Source organism: Anser cygnoides, chromosome 5 (genome assembly GCF_040182565.1).
Source record: "Anser cygnoides isolate HZ-2024a breed goose chromosome 5, Taihu_goose_T2T_genome, whole genome shotgun sequence".
NCBI lineage: Eukaryota > Metazoa > Chordata > Aves > Anseriformes > Anatidae > Anser > Anser cygnoides.
This window is the reverse complement of record NC_089877.1, coordinates 10,880,033-10,897,918: the sequence shown is the minus strand read 5'-3', so window position 1 is coordinate 10,897,918 and position 17,886 is coordinate 10,880,033. Positions and strand designations below refer to the sequence as shown.

The following is a 17,886-nucleotide window of genomic DNA, read 5'->3' as shown; positions in this document are numbered from 1 at the left end:
AATGAAAAACCCAAAGCTGATTTTGTGAAGAAACCTTCACAAAATCAAGGCACCAAAATCAACAAAAAGGCCATTAAGTTTCCGCAAGGATGTTCACATATATCAGTGCAATAAGTTCCTACAGCATTATTCTCCTTCCATCTCTATCAATAATAACTATTTGTATTAAAAATACTGATGATAGGAAAGTAAAGCATGTGTCATTTACATACGATGCTAACCAAGTCAATTAGCTAACAGGTCCGTAAGTTAATGTTCAAGTAAGTCAGATAATCAAGTAGTATGGCTTGTTGACAGCAATCCCATTTTAACGCATACGAGATATTTAATACCATAAAATAATCAAATCTGCCTTTCACTCCTTTTTATTTGTGCAGAATTGATTGAACATTTGTCAGATTTCTCCCCTCAGACCCATAGTTACTGGAGAGAAACACAAAACAAAGATGCTTTTGCTGACAGCAACTACCTGCTGGTTTTACAGCATGGAAAAAGTTTCAGATTCCAGTTACTTAGGAGTGTGTGTGTGTGCTTATGTGTGAGGGAGTTTAATCAGCTGAAACTTTATCAGCAAACATCTAGTGCTATTAAATTTTGCTACCAGTTTAGGATAGTAATAAAAGTAAGACACTTACAATTTCAACAGGTTAGGACTAGCCAAATTTCAGTTACTATACTACAAATCAGGTCAGAAACCAAATTTAAAAATGTAAATGTGAAACATGAATTTCAACCAAGTATTAATGTGCCAATCCTGAAAGTATTCATCAGGTTAACACATTGGGTCCCAAGCATTTCCACTGCTCAGTGTAGAAAACAGAAGCAGGCCACATCTTTGCAAGATCGTGATCTCCTCTTTTATTTATTAGCTTTATATCCTTCAAATAATCTTGTACAGTAACAAGTATTTCTTCTAAGTAGAAGTTAGTTTTCAAATTCATAAATGGGATTTAAAAAAGGAAAAGGACTCTACTGAAATTAGTGCAATAATGTATCTTACAATAATTGTGTTTTAGCTGATTGAGCAAAACCCACAGGTTAGTCATTCAGTCCAGCACATCTGAAATGACTGCATGAGTAGTTCCTTAGGACAGCTCTGTCTGTGCACTTTTGCAGTGGAATAGTATTAAAGAAGCTCCATTCCTCTCCAATGCTTTTTTCCTAATCAAAACGTCTCCCCATTTGCTAAACCATTGGTTAGGAATACAGCAAGTACACACCAAGGAGTGTACTTGAAGAAAGCGTAAAATGCTAAGGCTGCCAGCACAAACTGTTGCACGTACTCCCTGCTCCAACCATATGCTCCCACATATGCATCTTCCGCCTTTGCTCTAGCGCACAGTCTCGAGCTATAAGATGCACCAGAACGGGAAATGATTCAAGTCAAACCTAACATGTGCTGGACTAGCAGGGCCTCTCGCCCATGCAACACGACCACACAAACACTTGGCCCCCTCCTAAGAAGGGGAAAGCCAGGCCACCTTTTTTTTTTTCTTTTTTTTTTTTTTTTTCCTTTTCACAGCAGTAACACTGACAAGCCTGCAGAAGCTCGGCCTGACCCAGCTGGAAGCGGAGCTGAAGGCCAGCACCGTGCCGCTCCTGGTGTGGCCAGGACAGGCAGCTCAGCGAACCCAAAACACACCAGAGCTGAGCGTACCCGTACCGGATCCTGGCCCCAGCTCTGCGGGGTTGGCAGCAGACAACCCCAGTACCACGGACACAGTCCTCTTGCCCCCTTTCACAGACCCTTGGGTGGATTTACAGGTCGTGGGAACACACTTTCCAGCAGTCAAACAGTGCCAGTGATTTTGTACCAGCAGGACACACCAAAAAAAAAGAAAAGCCCCCCCAAGAAATAAAGCATTAGCGTAATGAAATGCCCTGGTAATTGCTTTGGAAGTGAACCAGTGAAAGTATGTGGAAAAATAACACAGGCTGCCAATACAAAAATAAAAACGGATGGAATAGTAAAGTGCCCTCTCAGTAAGTGTATCCAGCAGCAGCATCTTGTCTCACTCTGAAACAGCCTGATGCTAAGCAGGTGTAACCTGCCATGGTTCTGCAGCAATCCTAAATCAGATCAGCTGAGAATCGCCCTTGAATCTCAGAAATTCACATCTGAGTACAAGACATAAAAGAATGCAGTTTCATATATGCCTGAGAGCACTGGCATTTCTGCTAGTACCAGTTGGTTTCTAATGCTGTGTTTCATTACTAAAGCTAAGGGGAAAAAAATACAAGTCAATGACTGGCCCAATGAAAAATTAGGAGAGATGTATTTTAAAAACCTTTGTTTGTTTAGCTGTTACGAAGCTATTGCATAAGTACCCCCATACTAATTTTATTGGCTCACAGCACATATAATTTGAAAGTATTATGTTACCTGCATAAACCATACATATGGCTCAGAATGTCAGAGTAATCTGTCTGTGGGAACTGTAATGTATGGTTCTGGAAGAGAGGTGGTGTACATAAATTATGCAAGGTATTTTCTAATCCCCACAATATTTCAAGGAATGGGACAGCCATTATGTAACAAGAAATGTCTCCTACACCTTCCTGACAGATGGGACATGAACCTTATTGCTTTTCCCTGTTCCTGCAGGGCAGGTCGCTCTCCCAGTTCACTGCAGCAATGTGGCACTAATTCTAAAGGCTTCATCATTCAGATTTCAGCATTTCATCATGGTGGAAAAGCTACTATTTTCCATTTGCTACACATGAAGTTAATTACTTCTTATCGAAGGAGTGCCAAAGGAATAAAAAATTGGCCAAGGTGAAGTTTACAACAGTGCATGCAATGAACAGTTTTGTCAGTAACATTAAATGGCTACTTGCTTTTTTTCTAAAAAATGGCCCTAGAATCACCGTGAAACACCCAAAACTCCTTCACCCCATAATTAAACAAGGCCAGATTTGTGTTGGGACCAGGAACACTGCTAGCTGCATCAAGCAGCTGCCACAAAGCTGCCATACCCCGCTGAACAAGCCCTTTCATTTCTGTGCTTCTCCTTCTCTAGTGCTGAGGCTCACTTCGTTTGGAGAATGGAATTGCATTAAAAGATACAAGTTCTGTCTGAACTTTAAAATAAGTGCGTGTTTTTCCCCCCCACACACATTTAAACCACAAATCCAGACACGTAATTTGGCAATTAGCGTTATGTTGTTAATTCCTAAGAAAAAATTGGCAAGTTTAGAAGTACAGGCAGGTCTACAGAGCGCAATTTAGTAGAATGGTATTCCAAATGTATCGAACAGCACAGCGATTTATATAAGAATATGAAAATACTATTTTTGCCATTACATGTCATTAAGTCCCTTCTTCAACTCACTTGCTTTAGTTGGACCAAACCACTGTGGTTCTGAATAAGCTACGTTATTGCAGACAACAGGCAGCGAAGGGGAGACAAAAAGAACCAACATTTCCTGCCTCTGCAGCGAGAATTCACTTCGCAAAATGTCATGAAGCTAAATACAAAGAAAAATGAAAACCAAAGGTCTCTTCTAATCTTGGTGGAAAACAGTTCCTTCCAGACCTTAATCAGCAACTGAACTTTTTACCTCGAGTACATGTGCAGTGTTCACCATCCCCTGAAGTCGCGATCTTCATCATAAAGCCCTAAATGACACCATGCCTGAAGCTTCTGTAGTGACAGGGATTCATCAGGTGTTATGACTGCGTGTCACAGTTGCCAAGAAGATGAAAACCCTTGGCATTTTAAGAGGCTTTGTACTTGAGGTTTATTTGTGTATGCCTTCATCAAAACTAAAGGAGCAAAAAGCTTCATCCAGCATTTGCATTATTTTTCTGTGACTAGAAGACAGCAAAAAATCTTTCACCTGTGTGTTTTTATATCTATTATTTTTAATTGCTATTGGAAGAAAATGAAAGATTAACATAGGGACTTTGTCCCCACCAACACATGCTCGTTCTAATTAGTTGGAGAATCAAAACACTCCAAAGACCAGCTCCTCTGCTAACTCGTATGTTGTTTAAAAAAAAAAAAGTTTCAGCTAACCCATTGGTCAGATCAACTGCATAGGATAGAGTTTTGTCCCTTCGCGTACCTTATAAAAGGACTACAGGCAGACTAATGAACGACTCAGACAGAAAACATTTGTGCTCTCATTTCTTCCAAATTATAATGCAAAATCAAAACACATTGTCTTGATTTTCTCCTGCTTACAATTTCTTCAGTCTTCTCACCTACTGAGAATTAGCAATGACCACGCTACTGCTTTGTACCAAATATTTCTGGTATTTCACATTTGCTTTGCCAAGGTATAAAGGACTCAACAAAGCACATGGCAAAGGACTATTGGATTCCATGAGCTACAATGATTTAGAAGACCGTCATGTTAAACCACGGAAGGACAAAAACATGTGCAAGTGTTTAGAGGCTGCGCTTCAACACAATACACACACACAAGTCGAGGTCCAGTTCACTGAAGCGTTACAAATCAAAATGCAATCACTTCCTTGAGCTTCAAGTGCTGTATGAGGAACTGAAAGGTTAATGAGCAAGGTGGCTTTAATTGCTTTTTCCTAAATACCTGGCCAATGAACTAAACAACCACCTTTAAAAGCTCCGTATTCCAAAATTTCTACAGCAAATGTTCTTCTGTTGGAATTTTCTATTCATGGAACTGGACTATAAATAGGGATATAATATCTTTAATAGATTGCAGAGACCATACTCTTTTCAAATATCCTGCCTTTACTAGAGGCTGTAATGACAACAGCGAAATAGCTTGGATACCGCTGGGAGCAATTTGTCAGAGCAGTGCACAGGGTCTGGGGTTTTCCTGTTGTAATTAGCGCACAGTGCATGCTCACGGCCAGCTTCAGGTACTGCAGCAATTCCAGATTCAACCCTATGTCCACCGACTAGCAGAGCATGTCCATGTATGTTTGCATAATGCACCTTCTGTAAATTGCTCATTAGTCATTTGCAATTTATTTCAGGCATCCACCTACGGTCTTCAACTGGCTATGTCAGTGACACGTGGTTTTCACATTACTGAGACTACAGACAAGAAGAGTTTGTGCCATTTTTCCTTTTCTCAGATTGAACAGGTACAAAACATGTCATACACCATGTCATAGGACAAAGTTCCAGATAATTTCACTTTGATGCAATGTGTGAGGATCTGAGTTTCATGTTACCAGAGTTACAGCTTATGTAGCTTTGCTCACTTACTGAACAGAGAAAACCACATGAACCCCTGCCCTACACATTGGTGCAGTCATTCACAAGTACAGAATTTCTTCCTGCTTTGCTGGTGATTCTGCCTAGTATATTTCACACAATAATTTCTGCTCGATCTTGCTCAGTTAAATTCAGGAACAAAAATCTAATTGCATTGAAAGGAAAGCTGTATTAAGCTTGATCTAGACAGAACTCATTTTCTCACTTTCACTGGGTGGACTCCAAAATTCTCAACCAACCATGTCTACAAAAATGTCACAACTGCAGCTGTAGGCACTGTGAGCCACAAGCACCGCTCTGAGAGGAGGAGCGTGACAAGGTGTGACAACCAGCAGGACGCAGAATGTCCGTGGGTGGCGGTGAGCACCAAGAACAAGCACAGTGCCTACCAGGATTTGGGCGAGACGTTCCACAGTGCAGATCAATCAGGTTTTTGTCAGGTCATAAAAAGCACAGATTGGATAACCTTGGAGGGAGGAGCCATGAGGACAGCGATTTGCACCCAATGGTACTGCTGTTCACAGCAAATTCAATACAAAACTCAGTGATTTAACACGTGTGAACAGACCCATCTTTGCAAACCCTACTTCAGGAAGATGCAGAGGACCCAGAGTTACACCAACAACCAATATACTCAGTTGAGGCTTTTCTTGGCCTCTCATGCAGTTTTTTTAATCCTTACATTTCCCCCCCCAACAAAGGCGACAGGGTTTCACTCTGTCCTACTTTTAGTTTAGAAACTGTTGGTTCAAATAGAAAATCACCATACTTGAGGAAGAAACTGACTCTGCAAAAGATCGTAGGCAAGCAATGAAAGACACAAGGTGTTGATAAAATATGCCAATAAATTGAGAATCTTACCATTACAGAAAACTGAACTTCACTGTTTCAAACTTTCACTTCCTGATGCTAGATCTCATCTGTGCTTTGTTAGGTTACTGAAAGTTTAGCGTATCATTTGTTTTTTTTTTTCTTGTCACATTTTGGCTCGTGCAGTAAATACTATAAATGAATTTAAAAAACAAGAGTATTTTACTTGACTACTCCAGTAACAGTAAGAAATTCTAACCTCACATTTTAGAAACCATTTTCTTCACTATGGTCTTTTCCTTAGTGTGTATTATCTTTCAACCTGAGCAGGTTGTTGTGCACATTTATGAAGACTAAGGTGCTTTTTGCATTTCAGGGAAAGCAAAATTGTAAACAAGAAAACATAGTTCTTAAGACAGCAAGAGACAAATTCAGCGTTCACACCAGTGTGAAACAGACATGATAGGTCAGATTGTTTCAGTGGTAGCATTCAGCAAAAGCATCTTACTCAAGAGCAAGCCTAAGATCTACACATTTGCGAACTCATAGCATTTTCTTACTTATTTCCAAGACCTAAAGTTTCCTGTGTAGGTTTTGAGACTCCTAGTTTGAAGAAGAAAGCATTTTCTCCAACCCCACCGAAGTTTCCAAATCAAATCAACACTATGCCTGTTCTCACGAGCACATCAACCCATCTAGGACAGAACAACTGCTTCGGTAAGAAGGACACGAGCACTGCTGCTGTATTCTGTAGGCAGGAAAAAAATCTTCACCTGCTTTCTTCTTTTTGAAAGCTTGGGCCAGACCTGGCAGCTGACTCCCTCTTACCATCAAATTCGTCTGTCCTTACACCTTATTTTTATTACAAAGAAGAAATGCAAGCTTGAAGAGAGATACTCTTTACAAGGCAAATACTGAAACAATCGAACTCAGCAACTTCCACATGAAGAGTGATGAGGCTGTGAGAAGGCAGTACACAATTTACTGTCAATAGCATAACGATTCAAAGCCTTTTCCCCAGGGCATAGCATCTTTTCCTAGCTGAAAGGGCAAGCTTAGCCTATTGCAACATCAAGCAGCAGATGAATGACCATGTTGCCACGCTTGTTTTGGGGACTGATCATGTCCAATTAATTCCTAGAAGAAATCAATTGTTCTTACCTACCTCATTTACATTAATAAGAAAATATTAATGACTTTACTGCCCATACATATTGGAAGTAGAGGTCACATTTATCTTTCAGCTTGATGGTATTTCAAGACAATTCACCATCTCCTAGGAGAGAACAAATAAAACCACACAATTTTTCTGGTTATTCAGCATTAAAAATCAAGTATTTCTCTGTGCATGTTACTGACAATGGGATCATATGCCAATTAGTCTTGGATTACTGCCTTATTTCCATGGGTGGAATTTTTATCATACACAATAGAAAGCACATAACCATTTGCTTCCATTGCTAACTTTATGTTGAGCAAAACACTATGTACAGAAATGCGACCACGGTCACCATTTCCTGTTCAGATAGCCAGAAAGTCCAACACACCGTAAGAAGAACGGTGATACATATGTGCAGGTAAAAGCAGTTCATACCATTTCATTCCTGGAAACCATCCTCAGAAAAGCATTCAGATTGAATCTTTGTGGTGGGATTTAAAACTCATAACGACTGCCAGAAACTTAAATAACGCTTTATCAGACGCTGGGATTAGCCTCTTTGCAAGCTACACACTATGAATAGTACACGTCTGAGCATTCATTCTGGACTTCCTTCTCGAGGGAGAAATATAATAGGAAGGTATTTCAAGACTAAATTCAGAACTTGATTGCATTATTCTGTTCAGCACATACTGCTATCATTTCTGGTAAAGTGTCCTAGTTAAGGGTTACGGTAAATTGATCACATAATACTAAAGGAATTTATCATGTAATAGAAAAGGAATTTAAGAGCTGAATACCTGATATTATTAATAAAACAGGTCTGTGAACAGAGACAGTTAAGGGATACAGCTTATATCATTACCTGATCCTACATTCAATTAGAGTTGGTAAAATCAGACTTGCAAAGTCAAAATAGACTCGCAATCATTTTTTTCCAACTGGAAACTTCTGCCTGGGCAGTGTGAGGGTGGGGATTTGCTCCCTGCATATTTTCTGCCACTACAAGTGGCCCACACGCTTTGCATCTTCTTTTGGATCACAAGTACAAGCCCATCTGTGCAGAGAGGCTCTGCTGCCCCCCTCCGTGGTATCTGACAGAATTCAAAATATTAAGCAAAATGCCAGCCACTCTGAAGATCTATGGACCGAGATCTCTGGCTGTGAAAAAGAAAAGCTGACAACAAAAAGCCATTGGAATACAATTAAACCTGGAAAGCCACCTCAGTAACTCTAAGTAACGGCACACAAGGAATTCAAAGCGTGTAGGCACACGACTGACTTCAGTATTGTGGTACATATATTAACGAGCTTCAAATCCTGTGCTGCTGCACTTGAAAGCAATAGAACACATCTCAACCAGGCAGTCACCTCTGCTCTAGCTCATCGCTACTAATGTTTTTGCTGACAGGTTTTAAGATATATAGGTAAAGGAGAACAACATGCAATTGTCTCTAGGTTGTTGATTATCTCTGAAGATGAACTTCGACGCAGGCACAGAACTAATTAAAACTGATGCATTTAGTCAAAATACGGTTTAATTCCTCATGAGAGGGATACAACACCAAGAACAAACAGCTAGCGCAAACGTTTTATATCATCTCACTGATAAGCTATTTTTTCAGACCACACTTGTGTGTATTCAAGTCTATTTTATACCAGAGCAGATAGGAGACCGCTCTTTTGCTCCCATTTCTGAAAGAGCAAACCCCGTTTAAATAAACGCTGCCTCTGACCCTGCACGTGCATGCACTTTTTCCTCCTTCTCTACCATAATACTTGTGCCTGTTAAACGATCCGCAGCGGTCATTAGGGAAGGCAGATGCTGAGTGCTTTAGCAGAGCAGCCAACAGCAAATCAAGTGCCTTGTGACTGCATTTTTTTTTTTTATCATGATGTTCAGACTCCATGCTGTCCCCAGTGGAGGCAAAGCCACTCCATTTTGGTCAAGGGGAAATTCACCATTGCTCCAGGGGCTTCACAAGGGAACAGTTTTCTGCCTTTCCTCCTCAGCTTCTTAAAATGTTTTAAATTTATTTTTTCTCTTGCTTTGCCCAAACTAAATAAGATCCTGAAGCGTACGATTGCCATCCTAGTGGTGCCTCTTCACTGTATTTTACATACTTAGTCACAATCTGCAATGGGTCAAACTGTTAATAAAAGATAGAATTTAACTTTACATTTCCCATTTCTCAGAAAGAGCAAAACTAAAGTTAGCCATACATTAACTTCAGCTTTCTAGTTAATACCTAAAATGACTATTACCATATAACCAAGTTACTACAGTATTTCTAATGCATCCTGACCCCCAAAATGTTCCCTTACAGGGGAAAAATCCCTTTTCCTTGTTGCTGATGAACAGGAACACTAGATCATTATTCTCATAGTCGGGGATGTGCAAAGAGGCCTCGCATGCAAAACAAATTCATTTTACTGTATAATTGCACTTCACATTAGAACCACAGATTTGGAATTTAACACCTTATTGAGTCAATGAAACTCGTATTGACGTGAATGGTACCAGTCTTCCTGTATATTTTCCTAAGTAACAATTTATTCTACACCATTAATCTATATTCTAGTAACCAGCTGTATACAATGAATTACTAGAAAAAACATGTAATTTGTTTTTCCTTGAGTTTGCTTAAGATGGTTATTACCAGATAAAATCCATTTCACAATTAAGAAAAAAAGCAGTTTAGTAACCAGTTGCATCCTATTACCTCACCCCTGGAGAGTTATGGTACTGTCTGACCAAGGGTAAAGCTTCTCCTTAAATACATTTAAAAAATATATCTGCTGTAGCAAAGTATCTGTCTTGCTCTTAAAATCCTCCTGAACCGTGATAAAAAGCAAGGTGTCACAATCCTTACCCATCTTCTAAAACAGGAGTATAAGAGAAAGAACTCCTGATACCTAGCTCATTTTCTTCAACAGTTTCTTCTCATTTTATTATAGAATATACTAGAGAGGTTTGTCTTTTAGTAGATAGTGGAAAGGACGTGTTGGGGAAAAGGTTGTTGTCTGTCATTTCTAATATCTTACCTCCCATGACAGTTCACATTGTTTAGGTGAAGAGTTTGCAAGTTTTGGGCTGCAAGCCTCAGCAGGCCAAAATGAGCTGCAAATATATGGAAGGGGAAGATCACAAACATCATGGTTTTTTTCCTCTCCTGTTTATACTTTTATTAAAAAAGGAACTCCAAAACAATTGATCATGTGCCGCATGGCTACCTGGCAAATGCAGCAAGCATGCTGAAACAATAGGGGATGTGAACTGGTGTATTTATTTCAATAAGTGCCATATGTATTTTGGAATTCGGTAATCGTGGATCTGGCACCTCTTTATAATGTATTTGGGACAGATTGGAACATTTTTCTGAGATTGCTACAACCAGGTGCTTCTGCCTGCCTTTGGCTAGCCTACCTTTTACTGTTCATGTTTCCCGAAAGGACAGGAGTGGAAATAAGCTATGATCTACGACAGCCCATAGAGACACAAATCAAAGTGATACTGCCAGTTTCTGTGTTTTTATTTCTCAATTCCCTTGCCTCCCCCTCCCCAGTTAGTTATTTTCTCAATAGGATCACACTGAAGCACCCATTACCACTACTTCCTAGCTACTGCAGTAGGTGCACTTAGCTAGGAAGAAGTGCAACGCTGAATTACTTGGAAGACATCTGCCTTTACCAATTGCATTTTGCAAAAGAAAGCTTAAGTTGTTCCAAGAGCAAGAGCTGAAATAGTGCAAGTACACACCCCCTACCAGCATCAGATTTATCCTAGTAGTTAAAAGCTGCTTAATAGTTAAAAGCTGTCTTAACTCATTGCCAACATGCTGAAGAGATTAAGAAACATCTATCTTGATGAGCAAAAGCAAGATGTCAGTCTCATTGAAATCTGTCAGAGGCTCAGGTACCTGGGAACAATCTATCTTGCAATGGGTAAGACCATCTATCCTTCAATAAGAGAGGGAATTCCAGGAGCTTATACCCAACCTTTCCCATTAGATTTCCAAGCCAAAAGGAGCACTGGTAAGGTTTATCACTGTAATGTTACATTTGTTATGTTACTGCAACATTTGATATTCATACTTCACATGTAGCAGGGCAGGAGGAACAACTGACCAGCATCTTCGGGTATATCATTCATCAGGAACCTCTGATAGCAAGAAGTATTTTAACAGACAAAATACCCTATGCCTGTTAAAAGCGTTAAGAGTATGCTCAAGTGCAGAGTTTCCACACCAAATGCCAGAACTACATAATACAGGGACCTGTGGCTAGACAACCTAAGTTCAAACTTCATACTTTATACTCTAAGCAGTTTTAAATGCTTATAGACAGCGTTCATATTCCTTTCACAACCACAGAAACACTGACTCAGCCCTGAGATCCCCTGACACCACGCTCTTTTGAGACTGACCACCACCACAAGCACCAGAACAGCCCCAATTAAGAGCCAAATGGTGACTGCCGCACTTGCTGTATGTTCATCTGCAGATCTCCACAACCTCACTGCCTCTCTGACATGCTGTAGCAAGGAAGCCAAAGAAAACAGTCATACATCTGATAGAAGACCAGTGTGTCCTTCTAACTTCTTGAAGTGTGTTACCATTGAGTAGCACTCATGCTTTGAGGGAGGGGGAAGGATAAGGACTTGTTATGTATGTCTTTATTTCCATGCAAGTTACAAAAGGCATTATTTACTACCTCTTCCCAACTCAACCACATTCATCTCCTTGTACTGTGTGTTTCCATTCCAAAATCACGAGATCCCTCCTTGCTCCTGTTTTGCCTTGTGACACAGAAATACCTGCCATAGTTTTACATATTATTTGTACACTCTAGCACAGAATATTACACTAATTAGTTTCAAACGATTAGTTTATTTTTCTTTTTAAAGCTTTTAAGCAGAAGCAAAGCACCTAACTCTTCCTAAAGGGACTTCAGCAACAGAAGACAGGTGTTGCAACTCATCTTGGACCTATAGGAACACTGGCTACACCAACTCTTTGTCAGGTACTCCACACAGAAGACTAGCAAAGACCTTTTTGTGGTATTTGTGTTCCCTTCCCCATCTTCATGGAGCATTCTTGTTTCACATTATTTGCGCTGGTAACACTAGCTTATAGACCTTAGTGCACAAGATTTCGTTACTTCTGCAATACTTGGTTTAAACGATGGTGATCTGGTCATTTCTTCATTACGTAACCAAGTTCTGTCCACAGAATGTGACTAAACATAAGATTTTTTTTCATCTAATTAACAAAGTTTGTTGTCCCACTCATTTTTACTGTGCAAAAGGAAACCAAAAAACATTTAATGTAACAGACTATGGAAAAGGGAAGAACAACACAGGAACAGAGCATCCTATATTTTACTGCGGTTTTCCTTGGACATGATTTGCATATTAGCACATAGTATGGTAGCTAATAAAGCTTGCTAGTTCGAGGACACTTCAACAAGCTTTCCAGTTAGCTTTCTTTCACCTTCACTTAGACCCAGAGGCTAAGTCATACACAAGACCTAGAAGCACAAAAAAAAAAAAAAAGCCACCAAGACAGCCTCACGAAGACCACTACTACTGAATTAACCATGAGTTTGTGGTTTTCAGGTTTTAAACTCCACCTTCCCTTTTTAACATCTGGTGAGCCTCCAGCAAGAAAAGAAACGGGACTACCCTGACCAAAACACATTTGAACTGTAATACTTGAAAAAAAATAACTCAGTTTTTTGTTAGCAAACATACATTTTATTAGCTGAGAAGTAAGCACTGAAGAGAAAACCATTTCCTGCTGGTGAGCAGGAGAATCAGCAGTGCAATTACAAAGAAGCACCAGGCCTTCCTGGCAGACTTAACATACAGTCATAATAAGTGTTATCATCAGTCCCATCAATGTTTGTTTCCAACCCAGATCAACATATAGTGCTCCTGCCTTTTGTATCAAATACAGAGTTAATCAGGATCGCCAAATTTCAAAAGTTTTTTGTGTTGCTTTTGTGTTCACGCATCAGTGCTCTGCTCATTTCCTCAAATCTTCCTCTACTTCCAACAGTAAGTCAGTCCACACACTTAGGCCACGGACTTGAAAGTCTCCATCCCTTGCCTTCAGGAGTTTGAGAGCAGCTTGGGTCTGTTCCCTGAGCGGCACAGGTCCCTTACACAGACAGCTGAAGCGCTCCCTCAGCTCCTCCCAGGACAGTTCACCCTCATCGGGGCAGCTTTTAACCCACTGCCCCTGCAAGGGGTCATACAGCAAGCAGCTTCCCCAGTCACTCAAGAGGTCCAAATAACGTTTGCTTATTTGCGAATAGTGAGCAGCTAACGAAGCAAGAAGAGAGCCCGGGAGCTGCTGACAGAAGGCAGCAAACCTCTCCGCGTCCTCCAGCAGCCAGGAAAGCAGGGGGTCAGCCCCTGCTTCCTCCTCCTGCTGGGGGCCTCCCCCCTGCCGCAACAGCAGCAGCGCTGCCGCCACCACCCGGAAGGCTCTGGGCTCGGGCAGCTGCTGCAGGACCCCTCCGAGCCAGCGGGGCTCCCCCGGGGGCTCGTCCCGCAGGCGGCCCAGCAGCAGCCCCGCTTCGGCGGCCACCCGCGGCTCCGGGCCCCCGAGGGACGGCGGCGGCGTGGAGCTGCGGAGCGGCTCCAGCAGGCGGGAGGCCGCCTTCCTGCGGGCCAGCAGCGCCAGGCGGCCGGGCCGGGCGGCGGGGGGCTGCAGCAGGCGCTGGAGGAGGCGGCGGCAGGCGGCGGGCGGCAGGGCACGGTTCTCCAGCAGCGCCAGGCCCAGCAGCTCTGCGCAGCGCCCCAGCTGCCCGAAGGCGAGCGGAGCGCCCGGCCGGGCCCGCCGCAGCCGCTGCCCCACGGCGTGGCGGAGCCGGGGCCGGGCGCGGAGGCGGTCGTGGAGATGCTGGAAGTAGCGGCCCCAGTCCAGGGCCCGCTCCAGGGTCGGCGGGTCCCAGGCACGCACCAGCGCGGAGCGGCACACTGCCAGCAGCGCCGGTAGCTGCGCCACCTGCCCCAGCACCGCCTCCATACCCCCGCTGCCGCCGAGCCCGCCGCCGCGCCCCAGCACCGCCTCCCGCCGGCGACCGGAGCCGATCCGAGGCGGCGAGGGAGGGGGGTCAGGGACGCCATTGGCCGAGCCGGGCGTCAATTCGCTGCCTTCCCCTTAAAGAGGAACGGGGCGGGCACCGCGGCCATTACGTGAGGAGAACCCTCAGCGCATGGCGAGAGGGGAGCTTTACTGCGCTCCCTGATGAGTCAATTTAGACGTTAAAAAATAAACAAAACGCATTTGTGACTCCTGTACACAATGTAAAGAAACTAAAGCTATTCCCAGGCACCCTGTGTGGGGGTATTTGGCATCTCTTGGGGCGGCTGCATGCCCAAAGGGTGGCCGTGTGGCCACAGGGCAGGCATGTTGTCCCCGCTGGGGCTGGCTCCCAGCCCTGCTCGGAAGGCAGCCCACAGCCGAACCCAGCTTACCTGCACCCCACGGTGCCTCACCACTTACAGCCTACCCCCTGTCAGCCATGCCCCAACTGGCCACCCTTCCCAAATCACCATGTCCGTGCCTCAGACAGAGAGGCCTCTTGCTGCTGAGGGAGCCACAAGCTGCCATCCTGTCCTCTCAACCCCCCAAAATTCTGGAAGGTTCCCTCACAAGCATCTCACCTGGGGGCAACCTGACCAACACCTCACACAAACTATGGTGTAAATGTGCCATAACCGCTCCCCACACTCAGCGATAAGAGAAAGGCCTTCCTTCCCTTCCCTTCCCTCCTGTGCCAGCAGGAGCTGAAGGCCATTTCTCCACAGCACACACACAAAAAACTTAAAACCAGCGCAAACTGGCATACTTGTGGGATCAGCAGCTCAGAGGGACTTTCTTCATGCCCGTGTACTGAAGAGCACCTCACGGAGAACAGCGCGTTTCCTCCGTCCTCGTCCCTTTGAGAGCTGTGCACACAGCACTGCCTCACAGCGCAGCAGGGCCAGGCCCGGCCAGCTTCCAGCACCTTCCGTGGGGCCCTGGCGGCTCCTGAGGGCTGGGGAGGCTGCAGGCCTACAGTTTGGGGCGCTCCTCATGGGCACACGGAATTTGTCTGGAAACAGTAGCAGAACCCAAACCTCAAGGACAAAGAATAATGCTCTTCTTAAGCAGATGCCCTGTTTGATTTTCTGTTTTTCCCTACACCCTAGTGCTGAATATATTCCCCCTCTACTCTGCCCTTGTGAGGCCCCGCCTGAAGTACTACAACCAGGTGTGGGGCCCCCAGCACAAGAAAGATGAAGACCTGTGAGAGCAAGTCCAGAGGAGGGCCACAAAGGTGACAAGAGGGCTGAAGCACCTCTCCTATGAAGAAAGGCTGAGAGAACTGGGGCTGTTCAGCCCGGAGAAGAGAAGGCCCCGTGAAGGCCCCGTGAAGGCCCCATTGCAGTCTTTCAATACTTAAAGGGGGTTTATCAAGAAGGTGGAGAAGGAGTATTTGCTAAGGTAGATAATGATAGAACAAGGGGGAATGGTTTTAAACTAAAAGAGAATATATTTAGTCTAGACATTTAGGCAGAAATTCTTCACTGTAAGGGTAATAAGGCGCTGGAAGAGGTTACCAAGAAAAGTTGTGGATGCCTTATCCCTGAAAACATTCAAGACCAAAATAGATGGGGCCTTGGTCAACCTGATCTAGTGTGTAGCATCCCCACCTCTGTCAGAAAAGTTAGAGCTAAATGATCTCAAAGATCCCTTCAAATCTAAGCCATTCTATAGCTTCCTTTGGGTTTTCTAACACAAATAAATTGTTCCCTGGTTACAAACCCCAATCCTAAAGACAACTTCTAGTCATTGAGAACCAGCTTTAATAACATAATGCTTCCAAAATAAATCAACCTAAAAATAAAAACAATCTAAACAGAAGCATGGGTACTACCCTTTGCTACTAAAACCTTTTCCTAGACTGCTCCAGGATAGTGGTTTAGGAACCTTCTGTCTTAAGTACCCTCATGAAAACACGTACCCTTTCACACCTGAGTGCCCTTATCCTATTATTTCAGTCATCTATTTAGGAAAGAACAGAGTTCACCTGTAAGTTAAGGGCCTAGTACAAGAATTACTGAGTGAAATCCTATGGCCATTGTTGTTGAAAGAGAATGGTATCTCTCAGTATCTATGAATACACTATAATTATTGCTTCTATTGTTAATAAGTTTGTACTTTCCTATCATCTACCGTGTCCATCTATTCCAAAGCATATTAGAAACTAATAAAAATTAAAGGAAAGATGGAGCGCACAAGCTCTAGTTACATACAGTAAGTAGGTCTCTGTAGAGCTGCCTGAAAAATGGAATTTCTGCTGTATGAAAAACTCTGAGTATTTCAACTCTTGGTTCTGTCTCAAATTAGGATAAAAAGTCTAAATATCAGTATTTTTTTCAACAATGGGATACAGACTGACATCTCTATAATAAAAAGGTTGTGAAAAAAGATGTTTATGTATTTCTAGGTATTGCAGCTGCATTTGGAGTCCTGAGTCACGATGGGGCACAGTTGATGTATATAATAAAAAATATAAAGACTAATCCAAAGAAGTAACAGCATTCTGCATAAGATAACATTAGGAGATGAATTTAAGGAACAAACAAAATGAATGAGGTAACGCTGAGGCAGTTATGATTCATATGTTAAATGGTTACATGACAACACAACAATAGTCTCTAAAATAGTCATTCTTGTACTACACTTGCTGTTGAAGGAAATCCCTTTCTGCTACTTTTTTTTTTTTTTTAAAAAAAAAAAGGGAGGGAAGGGAAGGGAAGAACGGGGGGGAAGAGAGGGAGAGGGAGGAAGAGGGGGAATGAGGGAAAGGGAGGGGGAGGAAGCATGCCTGGCCACTCACAGAGCATATTTTGAGTTGTTCCACGGCAAGCATGGAGCCTATTGATCTGCTGATGCTGTTGCCATCTAGTAATCAAATGTAAATTGAATAAACTTGGTTTCTTTCTCACAGGTTAATTATTTCCTTGTATTTTTAAGTGCTAGTACCTTCACTTTTCTGTTTTAGCTCTAGTAGAGTAATAGCTTGGGTAGTCTTAGGGCTTTTCATTGTAGCAGCAGAGTTATTCAGTATCAGCTCTTGTTATTTCTGTAGTTATTTTCTATCAATTTGTGTCATCTGTTGTAACTCAATAGTATCACTGAGCAGTTTTGCAAGTATTACTTTGAATTGTTTATGCAGTAGTGCTGAGTTGGGTTTTTATAAGAGGAAGAGGAGTGGAAGAGCAAGGAGGCACTTACAAAAGTAAGCAGTGTAAGACAGGATGTGCAGTGTAAGGCAAAGAGATGATGTTAGTAAAGTTATTGTGACTTTGGTCACAATAACCCTATGCAACGCTACAGGCTTGGGGTAGAGTGGCTCAAAAGCTGTGCAGAGGAAAAAGATCTTGGGGTGCTGGTCAATGCTTGCCTGAACATGAGCTGACAGCGTGCTCACGTGGTTAAGAAGGCCAATGGCATCCTGGCTTTTGTCAGGAATAGTGTAGCCAACAGGACCAGAGAGATGATTGCCCCCCTGTACTCTGCTCTGGTGTGGCTGCACCTCGAGTACTGTGTTCAGTTTTGGACTCCTCAGTACAAGAAGGACATGGAGGCCCTGGAGTGTGCCCAGAGAAGGGCAGCAAAGCTGGTGAAGGGCCTGGAGCACAAGTCC

At 43.0% G+C, this 17,886-nt stretch overlaps 1 protein-coding gene across 1 annotated transcript; it reads right to left on the bottom strand.

Moving 5' to 3' along the window:
- Window positions 1-12,911: 12,911 nt before the first annotated feature.
- Window positions 12,912-14,397, bottom strand: FANCF (FA complementation group F). The gene has a single exon (XM_048050899.2). The coding sequence runs from the start codon at window positions 14,211-14,213 to the stop codon at window positions 13,206-13,208; it is 1,008 nt and encodes a 335-aa protein (XP_047906856.1). The 5' UTR covers window positions 14,214-14,397; the 3' UTR covers window positions 12,912-13,205.
- Window positions 14,398-17,886: the final 3,489 nt, after the last annotated feature.

Bases quoted from the DNA above. Each gene is read 5' to 3' on its own strand.
- FANCF (XM_048050899.2), bottom strand. From the start codon at position 14,213: ATGGAGGCGGTGCTGGGGCAGGTGGCGCAGCTACCGGCGCTGCTGGCA.